At 43.6% G+C, this 26,435-nt stretch overlaps 1 protein-coding gene across 10 annotated transcripts in view; it reads right to left on the bottom strand.

Annotated features, from left to right (window-relative positions):
- PTK2 (protein tyrosine kinase 2) overlaps window positions 1-26,435 on the bottom strand; it is a 211,533-nt gene that overhangs the window by 65,992 nt on the left and 119,106 nt on the right. For all 10 annotated transcript variants that reach the window (XM_023741606.1, XM_023741605.1, XM_023741602.1 and 7 more), the window contains 4 exons: window positions 24,297-24,327; window positions 19,636-19,688; window positions 4,735-4,791; window positions 2,050-2,147 (listed from right to left, as the gene is read on the bottom strand). In XM_023741606.1, the coding sequence (XP_023597374.1) occupies window positions 2,050-2,147; window positions 4,735-4,791; window positions 19,636-19,688; window positions 24,297-24,327 (239 nt within the window). The remainder of the gene's footprint in view (window positions 1-2,049; window positions 2,148-4,734; window positions 4,792-19,635; window positions 19,689-24,296; window positions 24,328-26,435) is intronic.

Genomic DNA, 26,435 nt, shown 5'->3' on the forward strand with positions numbered 1-26,435 from the left:
TTATTTGATTTTACAGAACACTAAAAGATATAATCTGGAAAAGTATTTACATTAAAAATCTAGAGAGATGAAGAGACTCCTTTACATGTAAAACTCCATCCCACATTCAAACAAAACGAACACTCACAAAGAGTGCTCACATAGGAGGGTGCTCTACAGCATGGCAGCCCTGGTGTCTTCTGGGGACCGGCACTCACTCAACAAACATGTAATAAACACTGGCCTGCGGGTATTTTAAAGGTTGCTCTCTTGTATTTTCACAACCAACATGGGTTACGTGTATTAAAAGTGAATGAAATAAAGCACCCTGACCCTGCTACTAGCTGTGTGCCCAGGAAGGTCACTGAGCTCCGGGCACGTCAGAACGCTGACCAATGAAGAATTGAGAGATGGAAGGAGCCACAGAGCCCATCTGGTTCAGTACAGTACAGTCAAGAAACCTCACTCAGTCAGGCAGACCACGTCTAAACTTCTGGCCTTCTGACTGAAGTTAGACCCTGTGCTCTTTCTACTGCATTTTGCCTCAAGGAACAGAGTTAAGAGAATTATGCAAACAAACAAGGCAGAGTGTAAAAAACTAGTGGAAAAGGAGTAAACAACAGCTAACGAAATATAGTACATTAAACGATGCTACATAAACACAAGAGCAGAGGCCTTCAACACTGAACTTTTGTAGCCTCTAACTGGTGTAGCTACATGGTGGCAATTCTCTGTGGTCCCTGACCGAAGTCTTTTACTGGCCTTTTGGTTATAAAGCAACGCTCAGCGTTATCTATGTGTATGTGTAAAGGATACAGAAGATCATGGCCACGGAAGCAATGGGGAAAGTCCCCTTAGTAATCTCTAAAGCAGAGGTTCCACAGACCTCAGCGATCTGTGCTGCTGTGGCTTTATTGGTGCCATCTCTGCACACAGGTCAGTTACTCAGGTTACAAGGAGTTTCTTCACAAGCATGTACTATTATTCTAAAATGCCATTCATGTAAAAGTCACTGGTCTAAAAAACAGACAATAACAAGGGCTGGTGAGGATGTGAAGAAACTGGAACCCTACACACCGCTGGAGAAGTGTAAAATGGTGCAGTTGCTCTGGTTCCTCAAAAAGTTAGGCACAGAGGTAACATCTGACCCAGCAATTCCACTCCTAGGATATACCTAAGAGAACTGAAAAGCTATGTCTGCACAAAAACTTGTAAAGGAATGCTCACAGCAGCATTATTCCCAGTACCCAAAAGGTAGAAACAACTTGACTGTCCCATCAACTGATGAATGGATAAACAAAATGTAGTATATCCATACAACGGAGTGTTATTTGGCCATAAAAAAGAAGTTCTGATACCTGCTACAACATACATGGATCTCGAAAACATTGTGTTAAGCGAAAGAAGCCAGTCACAAAAGGTCACATCTTGTACGGTTCCTTTTACATGAAACATCCAGAACAGGCTAATTCCTGGAGACAGGAAGCAGACTGGCGGTTACCAGGAGAAATGGGGAGTGACTGCTAACAGGAATGGAGGGTTTCTTGTTGGGGTGATAAAAATGCTCTAAATTGATTGTGGTGATGGTTGCACAACTCCTTGAATATACTAAAACCCCCTAAAATGTACACTTCAAAAAAAGAGTGAATTTTATGGTATAACGAATTATACCTCGATAAAGCCATTAATGAAAAAATAAAAATAATTTAAAAATACCACTGATCTCTTTTGGAGAGTATACTGGGGCAAATCCACGCTTCTTCTTGAAAATGCAGGTAAGCAAGAATACTGGCTACTGCTGTCGACAATGGCCGTCCAACCTGTCAATGCAGTCATTCATGGAACTGTTACTGAGGACACAGGCTGAAAGGTCAAGACAGACCCAGCTCTCTAGAGCTGATTTTGCAGTGTGCTGGTTTCTGAATATTCCACCTAGTTGACATGTATGAGCTTCATAAACAATGACGACATACACCTAGAAGAACTAAGTACTCATGAAGATAACCAAGAGGCAGTTTGACTGAAACAGTCAGAATTAGTCCCGAGTTTTGGTGGTCTTAAAGGACCTACCGGACTCATATAAACCCCTTGATGTACGTCTCCAAATTGACCTTCTCCGATACAGCGCCCCAGCTCTATTCGTTCTCTTTGGATCTCGTAATCCCTGGCTGCAAAAAAAATGATCCAAAAAAGACCAGTCAAGTACAACATTCTAAACAGAGAAATGATAATCAACACATTTCACGTATTATCATCCATGAGTAAAGATTTCATCTGTGGCACATCAATCCATGAAAATGCTTTAAACCGTGGAATTCTCTTAAACAATATTTAAAAAGGAATTTCAGTTACCCTTATGGCCCTGGTTAAGCTGCTATAACAATGAGTTACATTAAAGGCAGATTTTTTAATGCCATCCTTACGAGTTTTTGGATGGACGGCTTATTTTCTATTTAAAAGTTTTCTAAATAATTGCTCCAAGGATTAAATTATATGCTTAATTAATAAGTGCTATTAGTTTAGGTATTAATATATAAAGACTATAAAAAGTTATTTAAAGCAATTATTTTACAAATATCTAAAGTTTGTAAATATAAAAGCAACATAAAATTCCCATTCTGTCATGAAACTTTATGTTTTGTAAGTTTAAGAGTTTTCCACTTTATTATAATCCTATGTCTATATTATTCATGGAGCTAAAAGAGTTTAAAGAGGTCACTTCTAAGGATTAATTTCAAAATTAGATGACTTGGAATCAAGGTTGAATATATCAGTACATAAATCATAAGTATTTTATACCTTTTAAAGTATTTGCCTCAAATTAACATATTAAACTGTCGTGCTTTATACAGAATCAATTATTTAGTGGGCTGTTGAGGCACAGGTGAAGAAAATATCCACTAGGAACCCAGTAGATGAATCCTAATTTAATTAACTACTTGGTATTTTGATTTCTTTCCATCAAGGAAGTGATACTCATAACTCATACAGCATATATTCCATTAGTGTAATCACCAACAGAATAACCAATAGTCAGGTATCTAAAAAAATTCTGCCTGGCTTATCAGATTATAAATCATATAGAAAACTCAACCCAAATTTTAGATGTGTGTTTTCCTCTTTAAAATCACTTTAGCTAGTAATTCCATTGATTTAACAGCATGAGTAAACCAATGACAAAGAGTTTAAAAATAAAAGTTAACTGAAAATTGAAACACCCCGTATCACTCCACAGGTTGCAATTGCAAGCAATGCAGTTATTTTAAAGGAACCCTGTTACCTTCATCTATTCCATAGCTTTCTGTATTGCAATTAAGAGAGAAAAAAATTGAAGACCTTGCTTAGAAATAACTAATAGCAATTAGGTTAACAACAACAAAGCATATTTTAAGGATGAACGTAAGATACAAAACAGAAATTTAAACACAAGGAAAAACTATCTTCAAATCAATTCAATGGAGTAAACAATGCCTTTAAATCCTGATCTTATAAGCTCCTATATTATAGTTCAGTTTTCTGGGCGGCGCAGTGGTTAAGAGCTCAGCTGCTAACCAAAAGGCCGGCAGTGTGAATCCACCAGGACTCCTCGGGAACCCTACGGGGCAGTTCTAGTCTGTCCTACGGAGACGCTATGTGTTGCGATTGACTCAGCGGCAACGGGTTTGATTTTTTTGTTGTTGTTTTTGGTTTGCATTAAAGTTGGCCACATCGGACACTTACTACTGAACTCTGAATAACAAATACAGCAATAAAAATTCGGATTGTCTGTAGGAATGTACAAATGACTAAATGGCTAACTAAAAATTTAAACATTTTTCCAAATTGCTACTGCCTGTCAAAATGTACACACTTAGCTTTCAGCTCTTGCCTCTGTTTTGAATCACCCTTAACAGAGGAGCTCTTGAAAGGGGGCACAGGAGCCCTCCCAGGGTAGTGAGTGCCCAAGAAGTTAACATCTTCTCAGTGTATACAGTAAACCCCACTGGGAGCAGCTTTTAGAAAGTTTACACACGGAGAGGGAAGGGACCTGAAACATCTCGTCTACGACTCGACTGAAATCAGGGCACCACGTGTTGAACGGCTAAAGGCTTCTGAAGCCGTAGGGTGGCCTCAGAACTGGGCCTCTTCAGGAGGCAGGTCCAAATGTTTTAAGTGAATGACATTTTAAGGGCAGATCTAAGTCACGAAAGGGGACTATATATTCTAACTCGCAATCTCGGACTTCCAGATTCTCCTCGATCAAGAAGCAGCTCATCACGGGTATGGGCATAGGATAACACTGGCACATCTAGGCTGCGGGTGGGTTGCTGAGGAGCGTCGACTCTCTCCACCTCCCACCCCCAGGTGTGCAGTTTGAATGCTGGAAGCTACTGTATTGGTTATTCAATGGCAATAAAGCACAGTTTCAAGGGCACAATGCAGTTCTTTGAGTATGTGTGTAATATTTAACCTTCAGGTAATGCTAACACTCTAATTAACAAAGGTTGTATTATCAGAGAGCCAGAAAACAAGATTTTAAAAAAGCCTCTAATTAAAGTGAATTATGATAGAAATCTGCATTTTCTTTTTCTGATCCATGCTACCTTAAAACGGGCAAAAGTAATACAGAATTCTAGAGGTTGAAAAGAATATTTCTGTTGAGCACTGAATGAGGCATTGGAAACAGTTCTAAAAGGACCATAACATCTTAAACTTTTAAATGGGAAGTGCTATCTGCCAAATCCCAACAAGAACAAAACCGTTAAGTCTACTTACTGGAGGGCATGGTGTAGGTGTCTTCCTCATCTATGATCTCAGCATAGTCGTCTGTCTCTGTAGGAGAAGAAACAGGTATGTCGAAGAGGTCAAATATTTGACTTCCTGGCCTTTAATTTGAAAAAGCAAAGCGATCTGCCTAAATCCTCTACTACGCTGAAACATTCTTAAAACACTATGACTCAATTTTTGCTCATGCATGAGTCATTTATGGAAATAAAAGTGACGTCACTGTCCAACATGTTATAATACACAGACTTGTTCACCAGAGAACAAACAAGGCTACACAGAAAGCCCTTGTGGAACACGTGAAGACATGAACAACTGTGTGTCTGATTTAACGAACGAATCTGCACTGACCGCAGTGTTTACAGCTATGCTGCTGTCAGCTGGGTTTCCTCCGACGACACGGCTATCTCCCAAACAGGGTCTGACTCAACAGTGCGACCGCTAGACTCTAAGGCATAACCTGACCTTTCTCTTTTAGAGAACAAATGGCAGCCGTTTTTCTGAAGCAATTAACTGGGCTAAATTTATTTAATTTGTTCAGGGCAAACAGCAACCTGGGTATCGTATTTATCTTTCATAACTTTTTCACTCAGATATTTGAAGTTGTTGTTAGGTGAAGAGCATGTATTAACACATCTATGTCAAAAGGGTAAAAGATTTGTCAAAAAGAATCACGTGAGAACGAGCAGCATACTAAAATGAGTTCTTTTCAGCAATAATGCCAGTGGGTTCCCGTTTCCATTTATGCCTTTCGGTGAAGCAGCAGCTTAAAAACCCACCATCATATTAATGAGAAAAAAAGAATCTATTTGAAAACATGATCAATCATGTGGACAACAGTTATACGGAACAATCACTGAGGTCTTGTCTGTTTGTCTTTCTGGAAGGATGGGCTCAGGTGCTCCAGGCACGAGGACTCCCCCGGCTGGGCCCACTTGTGTCGGGGAAGGAGCTGCCAGTACTCTCTAGTGGATCACTGAAGGGATCCCCATGTTGAAAAGGTGACCTGGCATCTACTTTAACACCTGAGAAACTAAAAGCTAACGGTTCTGTCTTCTGTGCTTCCATCATAACTTCATTCAGATACTAAAATCACAGAAACCAAAGAAAACAGGATGCAGGGATGTGCCTACAGTCACAAGGTCATCAGTCTCTCCACACACGGCTCTGGTAATGACCAAGGCCAAGCCTGAGGGTAACTGCAGTAACTCATCTCTTAATCTGTGATCAGTATTCAAAGGGGCTAAAGTAAAATAAATTTCGGCTGGCAGAACGTAAAGTCAGTAGATCAATTCTCCTGAAGACATTTATCATATGTGGACTATTCAGAAGTCCTATCTGACAGGTGGACAATATAGATTATTCTTACATGTTTATAAATACTACTACTTACAGGATTAAAGAAACACTTGCAGGTAAGAAATTTTTCATCTGCCTTAAAGCTGCCATTCTTTCACGCAAAACCTCCTCCCTCTTTTTCTCAGCGGCTACTAAGGGCAGTGAATTGCATCCTGGAGGCCTACAGCTGTGCTCTCCTGTAAAGACATCTTGTGTAGAGACATCGTGGAATACATTCTGGGGACAGAAGGGAGCTGCTCAGGCACTTGTGACGAAAAGGACCGAGTGGGCAGGGCTCTCCTTTAGCAGCTAAGACAACAGAAGTAACACCAGCGACACAGGCAGACATCCACGAGTCATCACCTCTTTTATTCTGTAACTAAACCAGCCCAACTTTAGGACAATCCTCTCAGGGGATTGAGGGCTAGTACAACACTGATACAAGAAGTATTTGTACTCAAAGGCTCCTGAAAAATCAGAACCCAGTCTGAAACTGCCTGGGCCTCCCAAATAATGGTATGGCAGAAGCATAAGGGGGGAAAAAAAAGGTCCAAAGGTCTGGGCGCAAATAAAGGAAGCCATTTAGCAATGACGATGACAACAGATGTTGCCCAGAGCTTGGTGCAGGCCAGGCACTGCTGTGAACGCTTACACATCCTGTCACTTAATCCTCAGAAGAACCCTATGAGGCAGTACTATTACTACCATCCCCGTTTCACAGGCAGGAAACAGAGGCAGGGAGAGGATAGGGAAGTTTCTCAAACTCCCAAAGGCTCAGCACAGCACTCTAGCAGAGAGATGAAGTACCACGCTTCGTTCTTGATTGTCCTTCACGATGTTTACGTGGCTTGTATTTGTGAGACTAGAAGCCTTGTGCTTCCAATGACGGAACCTCCCCTGCGGGATGTTCTGGGATTTTCCTCCAACATGGGCCCAGTTTTGCTCCAGTGATGCTCACAGGAAGGCTCGTCTACACCTGGTGCTTGGGAGACGATTTCAGGGTGCCCGGCCCATAAGCTAAATATTTGAAACAAACCCCAAAACGAAAAACAGAGGCTTCTCAAACCTGGGAAAAAACTGTAATTTTAAGCACATGGTTTGGTATGACAACATGTGGTAAAATAAAAATGATGGAAAGACATGTTAAAAAGATAAAACAGACAGCTCAGAAAACAGGAGGGAGAAGTTACCAGGTTCTCATGTAAAGCAAGGTAAACAGACAGTCACGCCGCTATGGGAAACTAAACAGAGACAGTCATGCCACTATGGAAACACCAAGTGGCCACGCTGCCGCGCAAGCCCCCGTGCGCTGCGCGGCCACACTCTGTGTGGAGTCTGGGGGGGCGGAGTCTGGGAGGGTGCATCAGGTGGACACGGGGACGCCAACACTTGGCTTGTAAATAAAAGCACCTGCACGAGAGCCCTCAAGCTCAAAACTTCTCAGGTGCTGCAAACCTGCTGAATTTCCCACAGCGGGGTCGTGGACAACGCCATCCTGTCACAACAACTCTCCTACTTGCCTAGCAAGACATGGTGGGTGGCCCCTTCCTCCTGGTGCCAATTCTGACAACGTGTTCCCTGGACTGCCTTCGCTGCTGACACCCAGGAGGATGGCGTCTGGCCAGGGGGCTAGGAAGCTCCTATGAGTCCTCACTCCCATACAGTGATGTCCTTAAGGTGACTAGTAACTCAGTGGGACTAACTAATTTAAGTTTATCCAGCCTTGGGAGCCCTGATGGGACAGTGGTTAAGAGCTCAGCTGCTAACCAAAAGGTTGGCGGTTCCAATCCACCAGCTGCTCCATGGAAATCCTATGGGGCAGTTCTCCTCTGTCCTACAGGGTCACTATGAGTCAGAAGCAACCTGATGGCACCAGGTTTGTTTGTCCGGTATCCAGCCCTGATAACCCAGGTAACTACAGAGGCCCCGGGAGGCAGTGCAAAGTTCTTTTTTAAGAGCCAGGACAAGCCCAGCTTGGCTCTTCAACGTTAACTTATGACTGAGACCGTTCTGCAGAGGACCAGACAGCAAGCATTTTAGACTTTGTGGGCCACTCCATTTTGCCACTGTAGCCGTCAAGGAGCCACAGACACTCTCTACACAAATGGGTGTGACTACGTTCCAGTAAAACTTTACTTATGGACACTGAAATTAGAATTTCATATAATTTCCATGTCACAAAACACTACTCTTCTTCCCATCTTTTTCTCCCAACCATTTAAAAATGTAAAAACCACTCAGCGCAGGGACAGTACAAAAGTAGGTAGGCCTTAGTTTGCAGACCCCTGACATAAGACCATGTGATTAAACACTTACGCCCAGCTAGTTCACCTGTGAAATGGGGCTAAGAATACCTGCCCCGGCTAATTCACAGTGATGTGAAATTCAAATGAGGGAGGTCTGTGTGAAAAAGCTTCCTAAACATGAGGCAACAACCATTTGTTTAAATTTTTAAGCTTTTACAGGAATCCTCACAACAACCACTCAAGATGTTTTACAGATGAAGACACGAGATTGAGTAATTTGCACAAGTTCACTCAGGCAGCAAGTTGGTGATAGGACGGGGCGATGGAGAAAGGGCGAGAGCGGCCTGCTCACCTGCCAGCTGCCTTCATCACGTTCCCTCACCAACAACCAGCAAGCCCCACACCCAGAGAAGCCAAGCACAGGGGGGAGACCTAGGGCCTGCTCACAGGAAGCCCTCAGTGAACACAGCTGCTGACCAACTCCCGCCAAGCAGCCCGCCTAGAAAGGAACTTCCACTCTCCTGACTCAAACCCCAGAGAACACACGCCTTTCCAAACCGTATTCAGTTAGGGTCTTCCACCGCGCTTGCTTCGCTTACTTCTCTCAAGGTATCACTATCTTCTCACAGACATGAACAGGGAAGCAGTGGTCAGGAAAAGCACCCTTTCAGCTAATCGGGGAAAAAGGCAACCTCCCTCTTAACTTTAGCTTATAAAGGTTTACTCCTTTGATACGAGGTTTCATGCAGGCAGTGCACAAAGTGAACGGGAAACATAAGACGTGAAATGTGGTTTTTAAACTTCTCATTTAAGTGCTGTCCTCAACAGTTTGAAACAATCACTATCGCTACTGCGGACATTTCTCCAAATACTTTACTTGCTTGTGTAACTCTCAAAAATGAATTTGCATTCTTTCCTTTCTACTCCCTCACCCCAAAGCTAAGGATAATCATACATACTGCACTTGGAGAGCACACCTCGGGGTCTCTACCACTGCTTGCTGGTATGACCAATCTTCCTGCATGATACCATGCTGACAATTTTTCTAGAACTCTATAAAGTTCTAATAGTGAAATCCAGAAAATTCACTATGAACACATATCATGCAAATTTACTACTGAGATAAGATAAAGAACCAGATAGTCCTCTTTTCTGTCAAAGGCCTAAATAATTTTAAGAGATGTTTCTTCCATACCATTTCGTACTTGTTCTGTTGGACCAAAACCACATTTTGCCTTTCATTAAATACTGAGCTGTATTTACATCAATAAATAATAATTATGCCACATCAGTAACACAAATGTGAAAATAAATATTACCGTCCCCACTAATTTCATCTGCAGATCCAGGTGGCAGGCAAAGAAAGGGGGAGGGGCAGGGAACAAGGGGAAGGAAACATGGGAAAGAGAAGAGGGAAGAGAGAGTAAAACACACTATTAAAATGACAGGTAAATCAAACGTAAGAAAAACAAAACAATCACCCCCCAAGGTCTAGTGCCAAGATTAAAGATTACAGCAGTGAGTGTGTCCACTTGAATTTAAGCGCATTACGCCAAGGTCTAAGCTGTCAGTATACTGTACAGTATCACACAGCAGGACTGCAGAGTTTAAAGTAATTTCTACCAGAGTAAACAAAATTAATTTCATTGCCTCTCACAATTATATGTTAAAAATGGCTTCTACCTTTCTTAAAGGGAACCTGTGTCTTCTTAGATAACAATGAAAACAAAGGAGTTATTAACATGTACGTTAAACAATGACCAGGGAAATAAGCCCTCAGCCTGCTATCCAGCGAGCCGCTGGGATCCTAAATACCACAAGGCGGCTGGGGGCCAGGCCAGTGCAGTTAGCGCTGAAGAGCTGTCAGTACGTGAAGCTGGGCTGATCAAGAAGTTCCCACTGAAACAGGGAGAGCGTTTGCAAAGTACTTTTCCCAGGGTTACAAACCATTGCTGCTTCCCTAGAAAACTGTCCCAGTGGCCTGGCCGGCTCTCCTCTGCGGCACCCCCGGGCAGCTGCCCCCCAGCAGGGACAGCTGACCCATGGCCTTCACTCTGCCCGTCCCTGTCACTCAGGTACATGCTGTTTATCAGAAAGCAAACAACGCCAAGAGCACTGTTCCGGCCGAGCCCTGGGATCAAACGCAAGGCCAGCACCAATGAGACACCGGAAGCTACTTCTTGACCTCTCATGCATTTCAAAACGAACAGCCACACAGGCAGTCTTCTACTGAAGAGAGCAGCCCAGAGACTGTCAGACACCAGGCCCTCCCTCCCCCAGGGTTATCGCTTCTGGCAGCACAAGCTGCTATTCAATGAAGTTATCCCCAAGGCTCTGCTGAGGAGCCGTCTAGAAGCATGGGCGAGGTCAGATTTCCAGGGGCTTTGGGTAATGAGAGCCTGTGCGAAGGAGAGCGCAGTACCCGGAGGAGGCGGTTCATGGAAACAGAAGACCAAAGGCAGAAAGCGCCTAACTTTCTTAACTTTGTGCTGGCAGTGACTGACTCCTTTACAAAGAGGCAGAGGAGGAAAGAAACAGAAACAAATTATTGCAAGACAAAGGAAAACCTGTGTTACATTGTAAGGCACGTCTATAAAAATGAATACAGAACTGCAATGCTGCTTTTTACCCACAGGCGCATCTTACTTCTCACTACTGTCAACTTGGGTTTTAAAAAACATATTAATATTTTAAAATGTAGTTTCCTATTTTAGTAACAATTAGCACTACACGTAATAAAAATCTTTCAGCACTGCAGAGCCGGCCAAACAAAATCAAAATAGAATGAAACAAAAACAAACCAAAAAGACCAATAAAGAATTTGAGAGTCTTCAGAACATCCAACATGCAGCCATAAAGAAAGTATTGTGGAAAACTCGCAGACTCTGATTTGTGAAAAAGCTTTATTAGCAATTTCCCCCAAATCACTGACAAAGATACGAAATCAAAGACCACTAGGGCACACCTTAAAGAAATTACTTGAACATAAACAAATTGTGATGAGGGTGTTTGAATACACAGGCTGCCAAGCATCCATTCATCTGCTCACTCCAGTACTGGAAACCCCTCTGACAGTTGACTCTATCTAGCCAGGGACTTGTTGGATCAACAAGATGCACCCCAGCCCTGCAGGAACACAAAGCCTAAGGACGACACAGAGAAGCAACACGACAACCTGGTAAGGACAACGGCAGGTGGGGCTGTGATCAAAGCGAAGTCAAGACAGGAGGTGCACCCTGTGGGATGTAGTGCTCCTAACATGTGACAGACACAGGCACCATCAACTGGAGTCCCACAGACACCAAGAGGAAAGGGTCCAGGGAGAACAAGGCTCAGGGCCATTGGGTCACCAGGATGGCAACCACTTACTGATATTTTCAGTATATTCAGAGCAGAAAGGAAAAGCTCAGAGTCTGTTCACTTTTGTGTCCATAAGTTTAGACAAAGAACGAAGAAGGGCTGTGAGCCACGTAACCAAACCCTGCTGACAGTGAAGCATCCTTTTACAGACAAAAGCACATTTTTGTCGACTGTCTCAGGAAGCACTGCATTTCCCCTTTGTAAGTGGAGCTCTGGGGGATGACTTAGGAAATAATATTGGAAACATTAGTGCAAATAACATTTATTTTGTTAAATATGTTTTCTTAAGAGTTTGGAATAATTTTCAGTCACTAACTTGAAATACCTAAAAGTCATCTTACATGAAACAAATCAGTGCATGGTTAACAACTAAACCAGAATAAATGGTTAGAAAATAAAAAAAAAAATTTTAACTTGCAATAAATCCTGAAAAAGTATCATCACAACAGGGTGTACTTGTTCCTTACTGCAAACAAAGAGCTGAGCAGAGACGATCAAACTGAACATTTCTACCCATGGACGAGGTTTCTGCATCTGTCCAGGGCAGAGACAGAGAGGAGAGAAACTGCATTAACGTGCACCAGCCACACACTCAACAAGAGCCCTGCCCATGGTGCACAGCATGTCACCATGCGCTATCTTATATTGCTGCTCGTCTTTAACATGTCAGGGCTTGATGAAAGGCCTGGTTATTTAGAAAACCAAAACCCCAAACCAACTGTGATGATTAAGGCTGTGTGTCAACTTGGCTGGGCTGTGATTCTCAGTGGCTTGGCAATTACGATGTAGTCTGGCAGTCGTATAATGATGTAATCACCTCCACGATGAGATCTGATATAATGTGATCACCTTCATGATGGGATCTGCTATGAGTAGCCAATCAGTTGAAAGGGAGTTTCCTTGGGGGGTGTGGCCTGCATCCAATATAGGTGGACTTTCTGGCAAGGTTTGCAGGCTTTTGCTTGCTCTGGATCCTGCAGCTGGTTTCTGTTCATCTGACCTCTGGTTCTTGAGACCGGAGCTAGCAGCTTACCTACCAATCTTGGGATTCATTAGCCTCTGCAGCCTGTGAGCCAGAGACCTGCTGTCTCACCTGAGAGTCTTGGGTTCACCAGCCCCTGCAACTACATGAGTCAGAAGCCTTCAGCCTGACTTGTGGGCCTGGGACTTTCCAGCCTCCACAACTGTGGGGACCATTTCCTTGATATAAATCTGTCTCTCTACACACATAGATGCTTCACTGGTTTTGCTTCTCTAGAGAATCCAGCCTAAGACACCAACCAATCAAAAACAGTTCTAGTTTATGCCTTCGAAATGTTTAAAATTTGGCTTTATTCACTGATTTGGGAATATCTGTAATCACGGTAATTTGCATCCATACGTAATGTTGTTCAAGATACCGTCCCCCTTTCTCCAGGACACACCCCCTCTGACCACACTGCCTAAACTCTAAGAAGATGCAAGCAGCGGCCTCTCAAATATAGCCTAAGTTCTAATAAACACCAGTTTCCTAGAAAACCTAGTAATTAGTTTTTCTTTTTTAAAGATTACTACTTTAGGCCCTCAGAATAATGTGCCCAGGGAAATGTGTACTTCTGTTAGATATTTTGTAAATCCCTCTTTCAATCCTGTACTTATTTTTATAGACAAAGTTTCTCTAGACTTCGAAAATAAACTTTACATTCAGTATCATGTGTAACTGAGAGCCTAATGACCATATTAACTTGGCCATGGAATACAAGTGAGTACCTGCCACCTAGCCTCTGGAATGTCAGGTTGCTGCTTCATTTCCCAACCAGGGATCCATCAGGAGCTGAAAACTGTTCTAACAGTTATATAGAGACTCTCATTCTTCCTGACTGTCCCTCCAGCCCCCTTGCTCAAAACTGCCCAGAAAAGAATCCAGCGACTATCAAAGCCACCAAGAGCTCTGAATATTTCTGCCTTTCTTCTTCCTGTTCCTGCTACCTGGAATGTATCCCTCTAAGTCCAAGCATACTTCCAGAGCTGGCCCCACTGGGACATCTACCAATTCATTTAAAAACAATTACTAACTATTTATGTCCCAGATAGAAGTCCTAGTGGCAGTGGTTAAAGAGCCTGGCTGGTAACCAAAAGGTCAGCAGTATGAATCCACCAGCTGCTCCTTAGAAACTCTATGGGGCAGTTCTACTCTGTCCTAAAGAGTCATTATGAGTTGGAATCGACATGCTGGCAATGGGTTGGTTTGGTTTTATGTGCCATATAACAGACCAATAGAACATGTGTTTGCCAGTGATGGGCTCATGGTCTAGGTGGATACTAAAATAATCACATCCATCAATGCTGTCAGTGATAGGATAATATTCATAAGCCTACAAGGAAGACCAGTTAATATGACTATTATTCAAATTTACACACCAATCACTAAGGCCAAAGATGAAGAAATTGACGATTTTTACCAATTTCTGCAGTCTGAAATTGATCAAACATGCAAACAGGATGCATTGATAATTACTGATGATTAGAATGTGAAAGCTGGAGACAAAGAAGGACTGGGAGTTGGAAAATATGGCCTGGGTGATAGAAACGATGCCGGAGATCACATGATAAAATTTTGCAACACCAACCGCTTCTTCACTGCAAATACCTTTTTTTCACCAACATAAACGGCAACTATACATGTGGACCTTGCCGGATGGAATACACAGGAATCAAATGGACTATATCTGTGGAAAGAGACGATGGAAAAGCTCAATATTATCACTCAGAAAAGCCCAGGGGCTGACTGTGGAGCAGACCACCAACTGCTCATATGCAAGTTCAAGTTGAAACCAAAGAAAATTAGAACAAGTCCACGAGAGCCAAAGTATGACCTTGAGAATATCCCACCTGAATTTAGAGACCATCTCAAGAAGAGATTTGATGCGCTGAACAATAATGACCGAAGACCAGACGAGTTGTGGAATGACATCATATATGAAGCAAGAGGTCATTAAAAAGACAGGAGAGAAAGAAAAGACCAAAATGGATGCTAGAAGAGACTCTGAAACTTTTTCTTGAACATCAAGCAGCTAAAGAGAAAGAAAGAAAGAAATGATGATGTAAAAGAGATGAACAGAAGATTTCAAAAGGCAGCTTGAGAAGACAAAGTAAAGTATTACGACGACATGTGCAAAGACCTGGAGATAGAAAAACCAAAGGGGAAGAATACGCTGGGCATTTCTCAAGCTGAAAGAACTGAAGAAAAAATTCAAGCCTTGAATTGCAATACTGAAGGATTCTACGGGGAAAATATTAAACACTGCTGGAAGTACTGAAAGAAAATGGAAGGAATACACTATACCAAAAAGAATTGGTTGGTGTTCAAACATTTCCGGAGGCAGCATATGATCAGGAACCGACGGTACGAAGGAAGAAGTCCAAACTGCACTGAAGGCACTGGGGAAAAACAAGGCTCCAGAACTGACGGAGACCAGCTGCGATGTTTCAACACATGGATGCAGCACTGGAAGTGCTCACGCATCTGTGCCAAGAAATTTGGAAGACAGCTACCTGGTCAGCCAACTGGAAGAGATCCATATTAATGCCTATTCCCAAGAAAGATGATCCAACCAAATGTGGAAATTATCGAAAATTATCATTAATATCACACACAAGTAAAATTTTGCTCAAGATCATTCAAAAGCAGCTACAGCAGTATATCGACAGGGAACTGCCAGAAATTCAACCCAGATTCACAAGAGGATGTGGAATGAGGGATATCATTGCTGATGTCAGTTGGATTCTGGCTGAAAGCAGAGAATGCCAGAAAGATGTTTACCTGTGTTTTTTTGACTATGCAAACGCATTCGACTGTGTGAATCATAACATAATAATTATGGATAACATTGGGAAGAATGGGAATTCCAGAACACCTCATTGTGCTCGTGAGGAATCTGTACATGGATCAAGAGGCAGTCGTTCAAACAGAACAAGTGGATTCTGCGTGGTTTAAAGTCAGGAAAGGTGTGTGTCAGAGTTGTATCCTTTCACCATACTTATTCAATCTATATGCTGAACAAATAATCCGAGAAGCTCTACTATATGAAGAAGAACGGGGCATGAGGATTGGAGGAAGACTCATAATAACCTGCCATATGCAGATGACACAACCTTGCTTGCTGAAAGTGAAGAGGACTTGAAGCACTTACTGATGAAGAGCAAAGATCACAGCCTTCAGTATGGATTACACCTCAACATAAAGACAACAAAAATCCTCACAACTGGATCAATAAGCAACATCATGATAAACGGAGAAAAGATTAAAGTTGTAAAGAATTTCATTTTACTTGGATCCACAATCAACACCCGTGGAAGCAGCAGTCAAGAGATCAAAAGACACATCACATTGGGCAAATCTTCTGCAGAAGACCTCTTTAAAGTGTTGAAAAGCAAAGATGTCACCTTGAAGACTAAGGTACGCCTGATGCAAGCCATGGTGTTTTCAACTGCATCATATGCATGCGAAAAGTGGACAATGAATAAGGAAGACCGAAGAACTGTGGTGTTGGCGAAGAATACTGAATACACCATGGACTGCCAAAAGAAGGAACAAATCTGTCTTGGAAGAAGTAACCAGACGCTCCTTAGAAGCAAGGATGGCGAGATTGTGTCTCAAATACTTTGGAGATGTTATCAGGAGGGATCAGTCCCTGGAAAAGAATATCATGCTTGGTAAAGTAGAGGGTCAGCGGAAAAGAGGAAGACCCCCAACGAGATGGACTGACACAGTGGCTGCAACAATGGGCTCAAGTGTAACGACTGTTAGGATGGCACAGGACCGGGCAATGTTTCGTTCTGTTGTACATGGGGTCGCTGTGAGTTGGAATCGACTCCATGGCACGTAGGACAGCGCACACAGGAAACAATAAATGTTGGCTGAGTGAATTAATTTAAAAGAGGAACTGTAAAAACTGGAATGAAATTCACCTTTTAGGGCTTGTTAGGGGTTGAGTGAGAGTGTGGCAGCAAGGCAAGCAGTCACGCAGCATATACGGAGTTAGAGGCCAGCCCCCCTGCCACCAGCCTGGGCAGGACAGGCTTGCCGTGGGAGAGTAAGAGCAGAATTCGGCAGGGTCCAGGAGCAGTAGGGACCGCTACCTCAGTGTGACAGCTTTACACCCCATGTGTATGAGTGTTTCCACGTTCAGGTATAGAAATGACCTCAGGATTTAGTAACAGAGCCAACTGTACAAAGATATTCCTAAAAGTGTGAAATGGCAGCTTACGGGCTAAGTGTACTATACAAGCTCCTGGTGGCCAGGCAGCTAAGATGTTATGTTTCTATCTTTGTGGAAGATGTAAGTATCCACGCTTGTTAGTCCAACTCCACCACAGGGAGCAAGCAGAGGCGGAGTCACTAAGGATCAAGAGGAATCAACTTGAGAAATTGGTGCCACATAATGAAAGAGCCAGTGGATGTTGATTACTCTGCTGTGCCTGTATCTGTAAATTGCCAAAGTGACAGTCATGTGTACAAGAACTTAGAAGAACATGTAAAGATGTTGACATGTAAAGATGAAAACAAATCCAGGCTGAGGGACCAGCGCAAGCAAAGTACAGAGGTAAGAAGACACTGGCGGTATAACTGTAATTTATTTGGCTGAAAAACAATGCGGAAGAGGGGAAAGAGGCAGAATGGAAAGGTGGGTAGATAACAGAAGGCCTCTGGGGGCTGAGCTAAGGAGCCTAAACTTCATCTATGGACAGTAAATTATTACCGAAAGCTCATGACCAGAGAATTGACTAAATTAAATTCACATGGCAGCAAGCAAAGACTTAACACAAAGAAGGGACTGAAGCTTGAACTTTGAGTTAAGGGATGAGCAGGAAGAAATAATGAAGGCAGAATCGTAAGACTGGAGTTGGAGCCAGACCAGGAGTTTGAACCATGACTCCACCTTTAACCAGCTGTGTGCTCTGGGGCAAATTACTCAACCTCTCTGGGCTGTAGTCTCCTCGTCTATACAAGACAAGAAACTACCTCAGGTTTACTGAGTGGACTGAGTGAGTTAATTCACACAAAAGAACACAGATCAGGATCTGGCACATAGTATGTACCCCATTACAGGCACACTGAACGCCAGCTGATTTTATGATCCATGGGCACTGAAATAGGATGAAAACAGAACAAAGGAGGGGTGGCTTGGAAAGGGAAAACCCAGAGGTTTGATGAGGATCAGCTGTTAAAAGACACTGAGGTTTAAAACCTGAAAAACTGAAGATACTGATTAAAAGGGATAAGGAAAACAGGAGAAGGAATAAGACCCGAAGGTTCTGTTAGGACAGCTTTACTGTATTTCGTTTAAGTCTTGATTACCGCCTGAGCCCAGAGATGTTGAGGCGAGGATGTGTGGCAGGCATCACAGCAAGGAAAGTACTGGTTTCTCGGGCTCATACCCAAAGCTGCACTTCAGTCCAGCAGGGCGACAGCCAGATGTCGAGCTCGAATCTCCCGTTCTATAGAACATTCTACAGAATGCTCTCTGATGCCCAGCGACGGCTTCCTGCTCTGGTCTCACACTGTGCTTAGGGACAGGACCCTCACTGTCCCCACTACTTTAGTGTGCGGTAGCCTTTCTCTTGCCAGCTAGATTACAAACTCCATGAGGGCCCAGATGCTTACACCTGCCCAACCTCCTGAACCACCACAGACTGAACAAGGACGAGTGCGTGCTGACTAAGGACTCGTTTTGCTCCCTAGTGGCCCTTCTTCAGAAAACGGGAGGCTACTACAGTAGTGAGTCAGCCAGCAAAGACACCTTGCAAGGATGCGCACCCAGTAATCTTAGAACGTGCTGGCAACCTTGAGGCCAGTGAGACGTCTGCTACGGTCCAGTGAGAGCCCAGCTTTAGCGCGCAGGCCCTCTCCCTGTCTGCCAGGGTGTGGCCCACAGTGCTTCCAGTCAGCAGTACTCTGCGGTACTGCACACAATTCAGCACTGTCAAGTATCGTTGCCAAGTCCATAAATACACGCGTGGATATTCCACGGGAAAGGGCATTTGGGATGTTTGTGCATGATGAAAAAATAAGCAATTACATTTTACTTTGGGATACTAAAAAAGAACCCAGTCATCGGCTTGGCAAAAGCACAAAACTAAATTTCAGGAAAAACTGACTCAAAATTAATAAAGAGACAGGAATTAGGTCTTTTCTAAGTCAGACTGTCAGACAGTAAAGTTATTATTTTAGAAATGTACCATATTATACACACACATATATCTCTAAGATTGGTTAATATATACAGCATGTGTGTGCATGCAGATATATATGTGTGTAGGTATATACACTGTATACATTTTAAGATACTAAATTTGGGCCAATGAAAGATGCTTTTTCCTTTCTAGTATCTGCCACATGTTTAAATTGAAAGCATACCAAGACAAAGACAGCATACTCATCACACCGGCTAATAGTTAAGATAATGCCTGTTACCAGTATCTTAACTATATTTTTTAAAAAGCAAGATTCAAAACACTTTATGTTAATTGTGAAAAAGACAAAAACAGTTTAAAAATAATTCACATTTCCTAAACTTCAATAAATATTCGAAGTATCTTCTGTTAAATTCTGCTGAACTGCAAAGATAAACTGTAACAGCAGCTTCCAAGTACAGACTTTCATTCCACATGTTTAGCATGATATTAAAACAGAAAAATGACTCAGAATGCTATATGATCAGTGAATGTCATTATATTAAATATACATGCTCATCTAAAAAATAACGCCCATGAGCCACAGTTAAAACTATTCTGTGATGGCAAACCTGAGGAGCCAGAATGTTTTATTTTTATGAACTATTCTAGAAAGGAAGCAATCCTAGTAAAAATGAGCGGATACCCAACATCCATTAGTTCCCCAGCACAGCTGCTCTGAGCTGTTCCACTTCTCCACGTGCTCTGTGAGGCTCCGCTCCCAGGCTCTTACCTGACACGGAGACAGCGTGAGTCCGCACGCCCTGCTTCTCGCTGTTGGCAAGCCTGTAACAGAGACGCGACGTGAGTGCTGCACGTTCGTCAGGACCAGACAGCTGGGCATTCGTTCCCATAGGGGACGCCTGAGTCAGAAGGACTATGTATGCCATTTCCCACGAGCCTAGATTTTAGAAGGTGATTCTTCTTTTAAATTGGATTCTACCACCTGTAGCACTTAAAATAACCAGACTGCCTTAATGTTTAAAAGATCAGAAAATAATGTAGACGACTGAGAGCAGAGCACAGAGAGCGGCCCAGGAGACACTGCCATATCACTGAATGTGACGGGCACGCGTGAGGACAGTAGCTCAATCTAAATGCTGCTGTTCCCTAAAGGTATGAGACACCAAACAATAAAACAAAACAAAAAACACCTAGAATTGAATTTTGCTCTCTATGAAACACGATGGTATGACTGGTCCTTCTTAAATTTACAGTGTCTAAAAAAATCAGGTGGTACATTAATACAGGTTATTATTTACAGACTGAGAAAAGGTGCTCTTAATGTATTTGGCTACTTGTTCCCTGAAATGGCTCAACAAGAGTAGTGTTTTACTTATTTACCCAGATAAAACAAAATGCTGGTCAAAAGATTTCAGCGACATTTAAAAACGCGAGCATAGTTCAGTTTAACATTTTAGCAAAGGACAAAACGCAGAGCAAAAAGGAACCCTGCAGTCTTTAGAAATCATAGTTACTTTGGTTTTTTTATAAAAGAAGACTTCTTTCCAGACACGTAAGCATTTACTAGACAGCCACTGAACAGAAATTTTTCCTAGTATTTAGAATTTACACTAGGAAAAATGAGAACTTAAAAATAGTACTTAACATTTTTGAGAATAGAAACATTCAATATGAAGTTGAATAACCTCTATAATTAATAATACTGGCGTAAAGTTGTAGAAGTTCCTTCTACTGAATTTTTCAAATATTTGAAATCCTTAACGAGATCTTTATTTTTCCTCCCTTTCAGCCACACGAATTGTTGGAACTATCTCTGACTACTCATTGGGAAGCCATGTTGTTGCTGTTAGCTGCCATCAAGTCGATTCCAACTCATGGCGCCCCCAGGTGTACAGAGTAGAACTGTTCCGTAGGGTGTTCAAGGCTGCGACCTTTCAGAAGCAGATCACCAGGCCTGTCTTCTGAGGTCCTCTGGGTGGGGTTCGAACAGCCAGCCTTTTGGCTAGTAGTCAGGGCTTAACCAGGTGTGCCTCCCAGGGACTCTTTGGGAACAACAGGGGACACAATTGTCATAAGCAGATTACATCATTTACTTCTGAATTACATTCTGTTGCCAGAACACTGGGATCTTCTCTTTACCATACTGCATTTATATATGATGCTGCCCATAAAGTTTGCTTTGTTCAGTTTTTTAGAAGCTAGTACCACTTCTAATCTGCTACCTTCTTCTATCACTTTCATATCTGTGTTTTGATTCCTGTATCTCTTAATCCTCAAAATCGTTCTTTAACGACATTCCACAACTGAAGATACTCCCAGCGTTAGTTCCTGGTCTGATGTGGGCCCTTAGTAAATATCTGTTGTCTTAGTCATCTAGCTGCTGTAACAGAAATACCACCAGTGGATGGCTTTAACAAGTAGAAATTTATTTTCTCACAGTCTAGGAGGCTGGAACTCCGAATTCAGGGCACCAACTCCAGGGGAAGGCTTTCTCTCTCTGTCGGCTATGGGGGAAGGTCCTTGTCACCAATCTTCCCCTGGTCTAGGAGCTTCTCGGTGCAGGGACCCTGAGTCCAAAGGATGCACTATGCTCCCGGCACTACTGTCTTGGTGGTATGAGGTCCCCCGATTCTCTGCTCACTTCTCTCTTTTATATCTCAAAACAGACTGACTCAAGATACAATCTAATCTTGTAGACTAAGTCCTGCCTTGTTAACATAACTGCCTCTAATCCTGCCTCATTAACATCACATATAGGATTTACAACACACAGGAAAATCACAACAGATGACAAAATGGTAGAGAATCACACAATACTGGGAATCATGGCCTAGCCAAATTGACACACATTTTTGGGGGCACAGTTCAATCTATAACATCTGTTAAATGTGAATTTACGAATCAGACCGCTAAAGTCGAGAGTAAGCTGGTGTCACCCCTCCTCCCGCTTACCCACACAGCTACCATGGGCTCCCACCTGCAGATGCTGCCCCTGGCAGGTCTGCCATGTGGCCTTGCACCAGAGCTCACTGCCCAGAGCAGGTGTGGACAGGAAAGTGTGGTAGGTGCTACGGCAGAGGAGGAGAAGGTGCCTGGGAAAACACAACAGGGAGGCTTCCCAGGCCTGGGGTCAGGGGAAGCTTCCAGAGGAAGGCCTGAGAGACGAGCAGGACCTAGCCAAGGAAAAGGGGTTGGAGGGAAGAGAGGTTCATGAAGAGGGACAGCACTCACAAAGCCTGGAGGGCAAAGGGAGGATGGCTTGCTCAAGCAACTGAAATAAGCTCATTGTGGCTGAAGGGTCGAGTGCGAGGCATGATGAAAACGAGGCTGGGGTGTTGGCAGGGGACGAGCCATGCAGGGTCCTGCAGCTAGGTGAAGGAGGCTATCCCGAAAGCAGCAGCACATCGCTGTGTGAGTTCTCAGTAGGAAGGTTCCCCTGGCTTCAGTAAAGAGAAAGAGGATGCTGGACAAAATGGGACAGAGGACGATTCGTGAGAAGGTGTGCAGAGACCTGACACAGCACGCCCGAGACCGCATCCTAGAAAGGCCCGCTACAAGGTTGGTCCTGGGCTGGTGTCTGGGAACAAGGACTTCCAGAGGGTTCTTGCCATTCCCTAACTGATAAGAGTGGCTCATTGTGCCTAAACCACAGTACGGTTTACGCTAAGCACCTGCTTTCCTTCTGGAGTCCAGAATTTGGGTACGTGCCAGGAAGAGGGTGCCTGCATGACCAGATCTCCATAAAAACCCTGGCCTCCCAGGGTCAGGTGAGCTTCCCTGGTAGACAACACATCACACACGTGGTCATAATTTTATGCTGGAGGAAGTAAGCACGCCCTGTGTGACTCCGCTGGGAGGACCCTCGGAAGCTCGGGTCTGGTTTCCTCTGAGCTTCATCCCTTGTGCTTTTTCCTTTGCTGACAGCACTTTGAACCTTTTGCTGTAGGAAATCACAGCCATAAATACGACTACCTGCGGAGTCCTGGGAGTCCTCCTAAAGAAATCACCAAGCCTGGGGGAGGTCTTGGGGACCCTGACACAGGAGTCTACTGTAGGAACCCAGGCAGGCAACAAGAGTGGCCAAAAACAGGGAAGACTGTGGCAAGGCAGGTGTGATCATTAAGGTTGTGTGTCAGTTTGGCTGGGCCATGAATCTCAGTGGTTTGGCAGTTATGACATAGTTTGGCAGTTGTATGACGACGTGATCATGCCCACGATGATACTTGATATAATGTGATCGCCTCCATGATGGGATCTGCTGTGAGTAGCCAATCAGTTGAAAGGCAGTTTCCTTAGGGGTATGGCCTATATCCAACATAAGTCGACATTCTGGGCTTCTGCTTGCTCTGCATCCTGCAGCTAGCTCTTCTTTCTGGGACCTGAGCTAGCAGCTTTCCTGCCATCTTGCCTGCTGATCTTGGGACTCGTTGGTCTTCACCGTCTGTGAGCAAGAGCCCTCCTGTCTGACCTCCTGATCCTGGGTTTGCTAGCCCTTCGGCTACGTGAATCAGGAGAAACCTCTATCCTGACCCACGGACTTGGGACGTTCCAGTCTCTACAACCGCGTGAGCCATTTCCTTGATATAAATCTCTCTCTCTCTCTCTCTCTCTATATATATATATGTATATATGCTTTACTGGCTTTGCTTCTCTAGAGAAGCCAGCCTAAGACAGCAGGGAAGTGGATGAGTTTGGAATACTGAGGAAGTGACACTGGTTGTGGAGAAGGGGGAGAAGGAGCAGACAAAGCTGATGCCCAGGTTTTACCCCCTTTATTCCAGTGGCCTCTTGGGTTAATTATTCCTCCTCAGCTGCCTTCCAACTCTGTGGAAGCAGCTCTCCTAGCACTTTTCACAGGGCTGTAATTGTTTATTTACCGGTATATCTCTATGTCTAGATTTTATCTTTCATATCTCGGTCCCCAGTTAGTAATGTACTGGCTGAGAATATTGAAGTTATTAAATAGTTTCTTTTGGAGTTAGTATTAATTCTTCTAATTTTATAGATCAACATACCTACTAAGAAATCTTGACATAAAAAATTTAAAAATTAACATAAATTACTTCTCAATTTTCTTGCTTGTAAAATAGCCAGAATGGTACCTACTTTTCAGGGTTTAAATAGATTAGAGATAACATATAAAGCATCTGTTAAACAATATGCCTTCACTTATTACTACAACTACTCTTTAACTCCTCTTTTGAACTTATAATAAAGAGAACATTTATTTTTAAGCTTTTGGATTAAACCAAAATACGTAATATGATTTACATTTGATTTGATTTCTTTGTTCAAACTTGGAAATATTCGGTTTTCCAGTTCCATGTTCATATATATAGAAATTTTTGAGGTAAACGGATAATAAAGCATAGTGATTTCCTTAAAGTTTCTAACAACACGCAGTAGAAATATGCAGAAAGCAGCACTTACTTTGGTATTGATGGTAAAGCCCGTTCACCTTCTGGAAAAAAAAGGAAAGAGAGATGAGGTTCCTTTTGTCCTTTTTCAAAGGCTATACCTACCAAGCAGGTAAGAAGGACAAGCCCTGCCCCAGTGTCTCAGCAGTAACCCTTCGGAGAAGTTGTTACACTGGCTACCCTAGATTGTCAGTTTTATTTTCAATACTGTTAACAAACAAATGGTCGGTGCATACTTTTTAGAAGTTAAGCTTACCCAAGAGCACAGCTCTAAGTTCATGAGGTGGTAAAAGACTTCCATCCTGAGAGACTACAGAAGACGGACGTTTTAGGATCAAAGTCCACATTCCTTACCAAAGGACTGAGCATCATGCATTTGGGTAAAAATGCCCACTGGTAACAATTCCAAAATCTGTGCAGGAAGCGCATGGAAACACACAGAAAACAAGACCCCAGGAAAGAGAGGCCCCTGGGGAAGGGATGCACCAGAGAAGGAGCTCTGTGAGCACTGCCAGTGGGAGTCCGCTGAGGTGGCCACCTGCCCACAGCGGCTGCCTCCCCCTCCCCCCGCACCAACAGGGCCCATCCCTTTGGCCACAGCGACCAGGCAGGCCAGGTGCAATCACAGCAAAGCTCAGGACTTTTGTTCCATGCTTTGAGGATACATTCTCTCCCTCTTCCTTTGTTAGGACGCATGCAACACTCTCTGGTCATCTCTGTAATCTGGATTAATCTAATAACCTCTAACTGATCCTCTCCTACTCCATCCCTGAGCTACACTGCTACCAGAATCATCTTCCCAAGTTATAAATTCATGGAGTCATTTCCCTGCTTCAATTTTTAGTGTCTCTCAACAGCTCTGAGGAGGCAGTGTAAGCACCTCGGCCTACCCAGAAAGCACTGCCTCACTCCTGTCAGCAGATAAGCACTACTCTCTCCCCCATCTTTGGGGGCTATGTGGTGGGAGTGGAGGGCAGAGGAAGGTGGGTAGGCTCCCATCTACCACTCATTTCTCTGACCCCTTCACAGGCAGCTCCTTGATAACACCCTGGTGTGTTCACACCTGCTGCCTACAGTGCCTCTCCTTCATCTGCCCTTCAACTTCAGTCAATCCTCCCACCACCACCGGTGCTAAAACTACCCTCATCAGGGTCACCAACGACCTCCCTTCGTAAATCCAACAGTTCACCTATCGTCAACATTTAACACAGGTAACCACTCCATCCTCCGGGAAGCGTCCCTCACTGGGTCTCCGGGCCTGCTTCTACGCTCGGTTTTCCCTTTACCTCACAGGGCACATCTGAGTCTCCTTCGCTGTGTATTTTCCTGGGTGTGTCATGCTGCCTTGGAAGGTGCCCCTCCTTCTGGTGGACTATTACTCTCCAGTCTTTCACGGCTGGGTTCAAGCACCACCTCCTCTAGCTAGACTTCCTGGGGCACCCCAATTTAACTTTAACCACCCTCCTCCATGCTTCTGCTACACTAACAGGGCACTTCCCACCCATCATCCTTCTGCACCGACCACAAGGCTGGGTCACTTGAAAGTAAGATTCAACCTGGCCAAAGGCACCCCAACACCAGGCCGAGGTCTGGCACTCAGGAGGCTCTCCAGTTGTTGCCTGGCAAATGAATCAGGTTATTAGCCTGGACTCCAAGCAGTTCCTCTTTCTGAACAACTGTTTATTCACCTCTGAGAAAGAGGTGATGCTACCTGAACGGCAGGGTAGCTGTGGAGCTTAGATAATGCAGTGTACATAAAATCCACGGCACAATACCCAGTGCGCCACAGGAATTAAATCCAAATTTCCTCACTCTGACGTTCCAGACTCCAAATTCCAAGCAAAATAACGAAGTTACACCATGAAGACCAAATTCAGAACAACAAAGAAGCCCCAAGGTTAGTTTATTATTCCCTGAACACTAGCACCACCATCCCACCCCCACCCAACACTGTCAAGGAGTAATACAGCCTTTAAAATGGCACATGAGTGGGATCTGTTTGCACACTTTACTGAAATTTCTACTTCCTCTGAGATAGAGAGAAATTCGTTCTTTAACAGATGCCTAGTATTATAGCATGTATCCATGGTTCGGAATTTATTTAGTAGTTCCCATCTTGTGGAGACTTAGGTTGCTTCTAATTTTTTGCTAT

Source organism: Trichechus manatus, unplaced genomic scaffold (assembly GCF_000243295.1).
Source record: "Trichechus manatus latirostris isolate Lorelei unplaced genomic scaffold, TriManLat1.0 scaffold00185, whole genome shotgun sequence".
NCBI classification, from domain to species: Eukaryota; Metazoa; Chordata; class Mammalia; order Sirenia; family Trichechidae; genus Trichechus; species Trichechus manatus.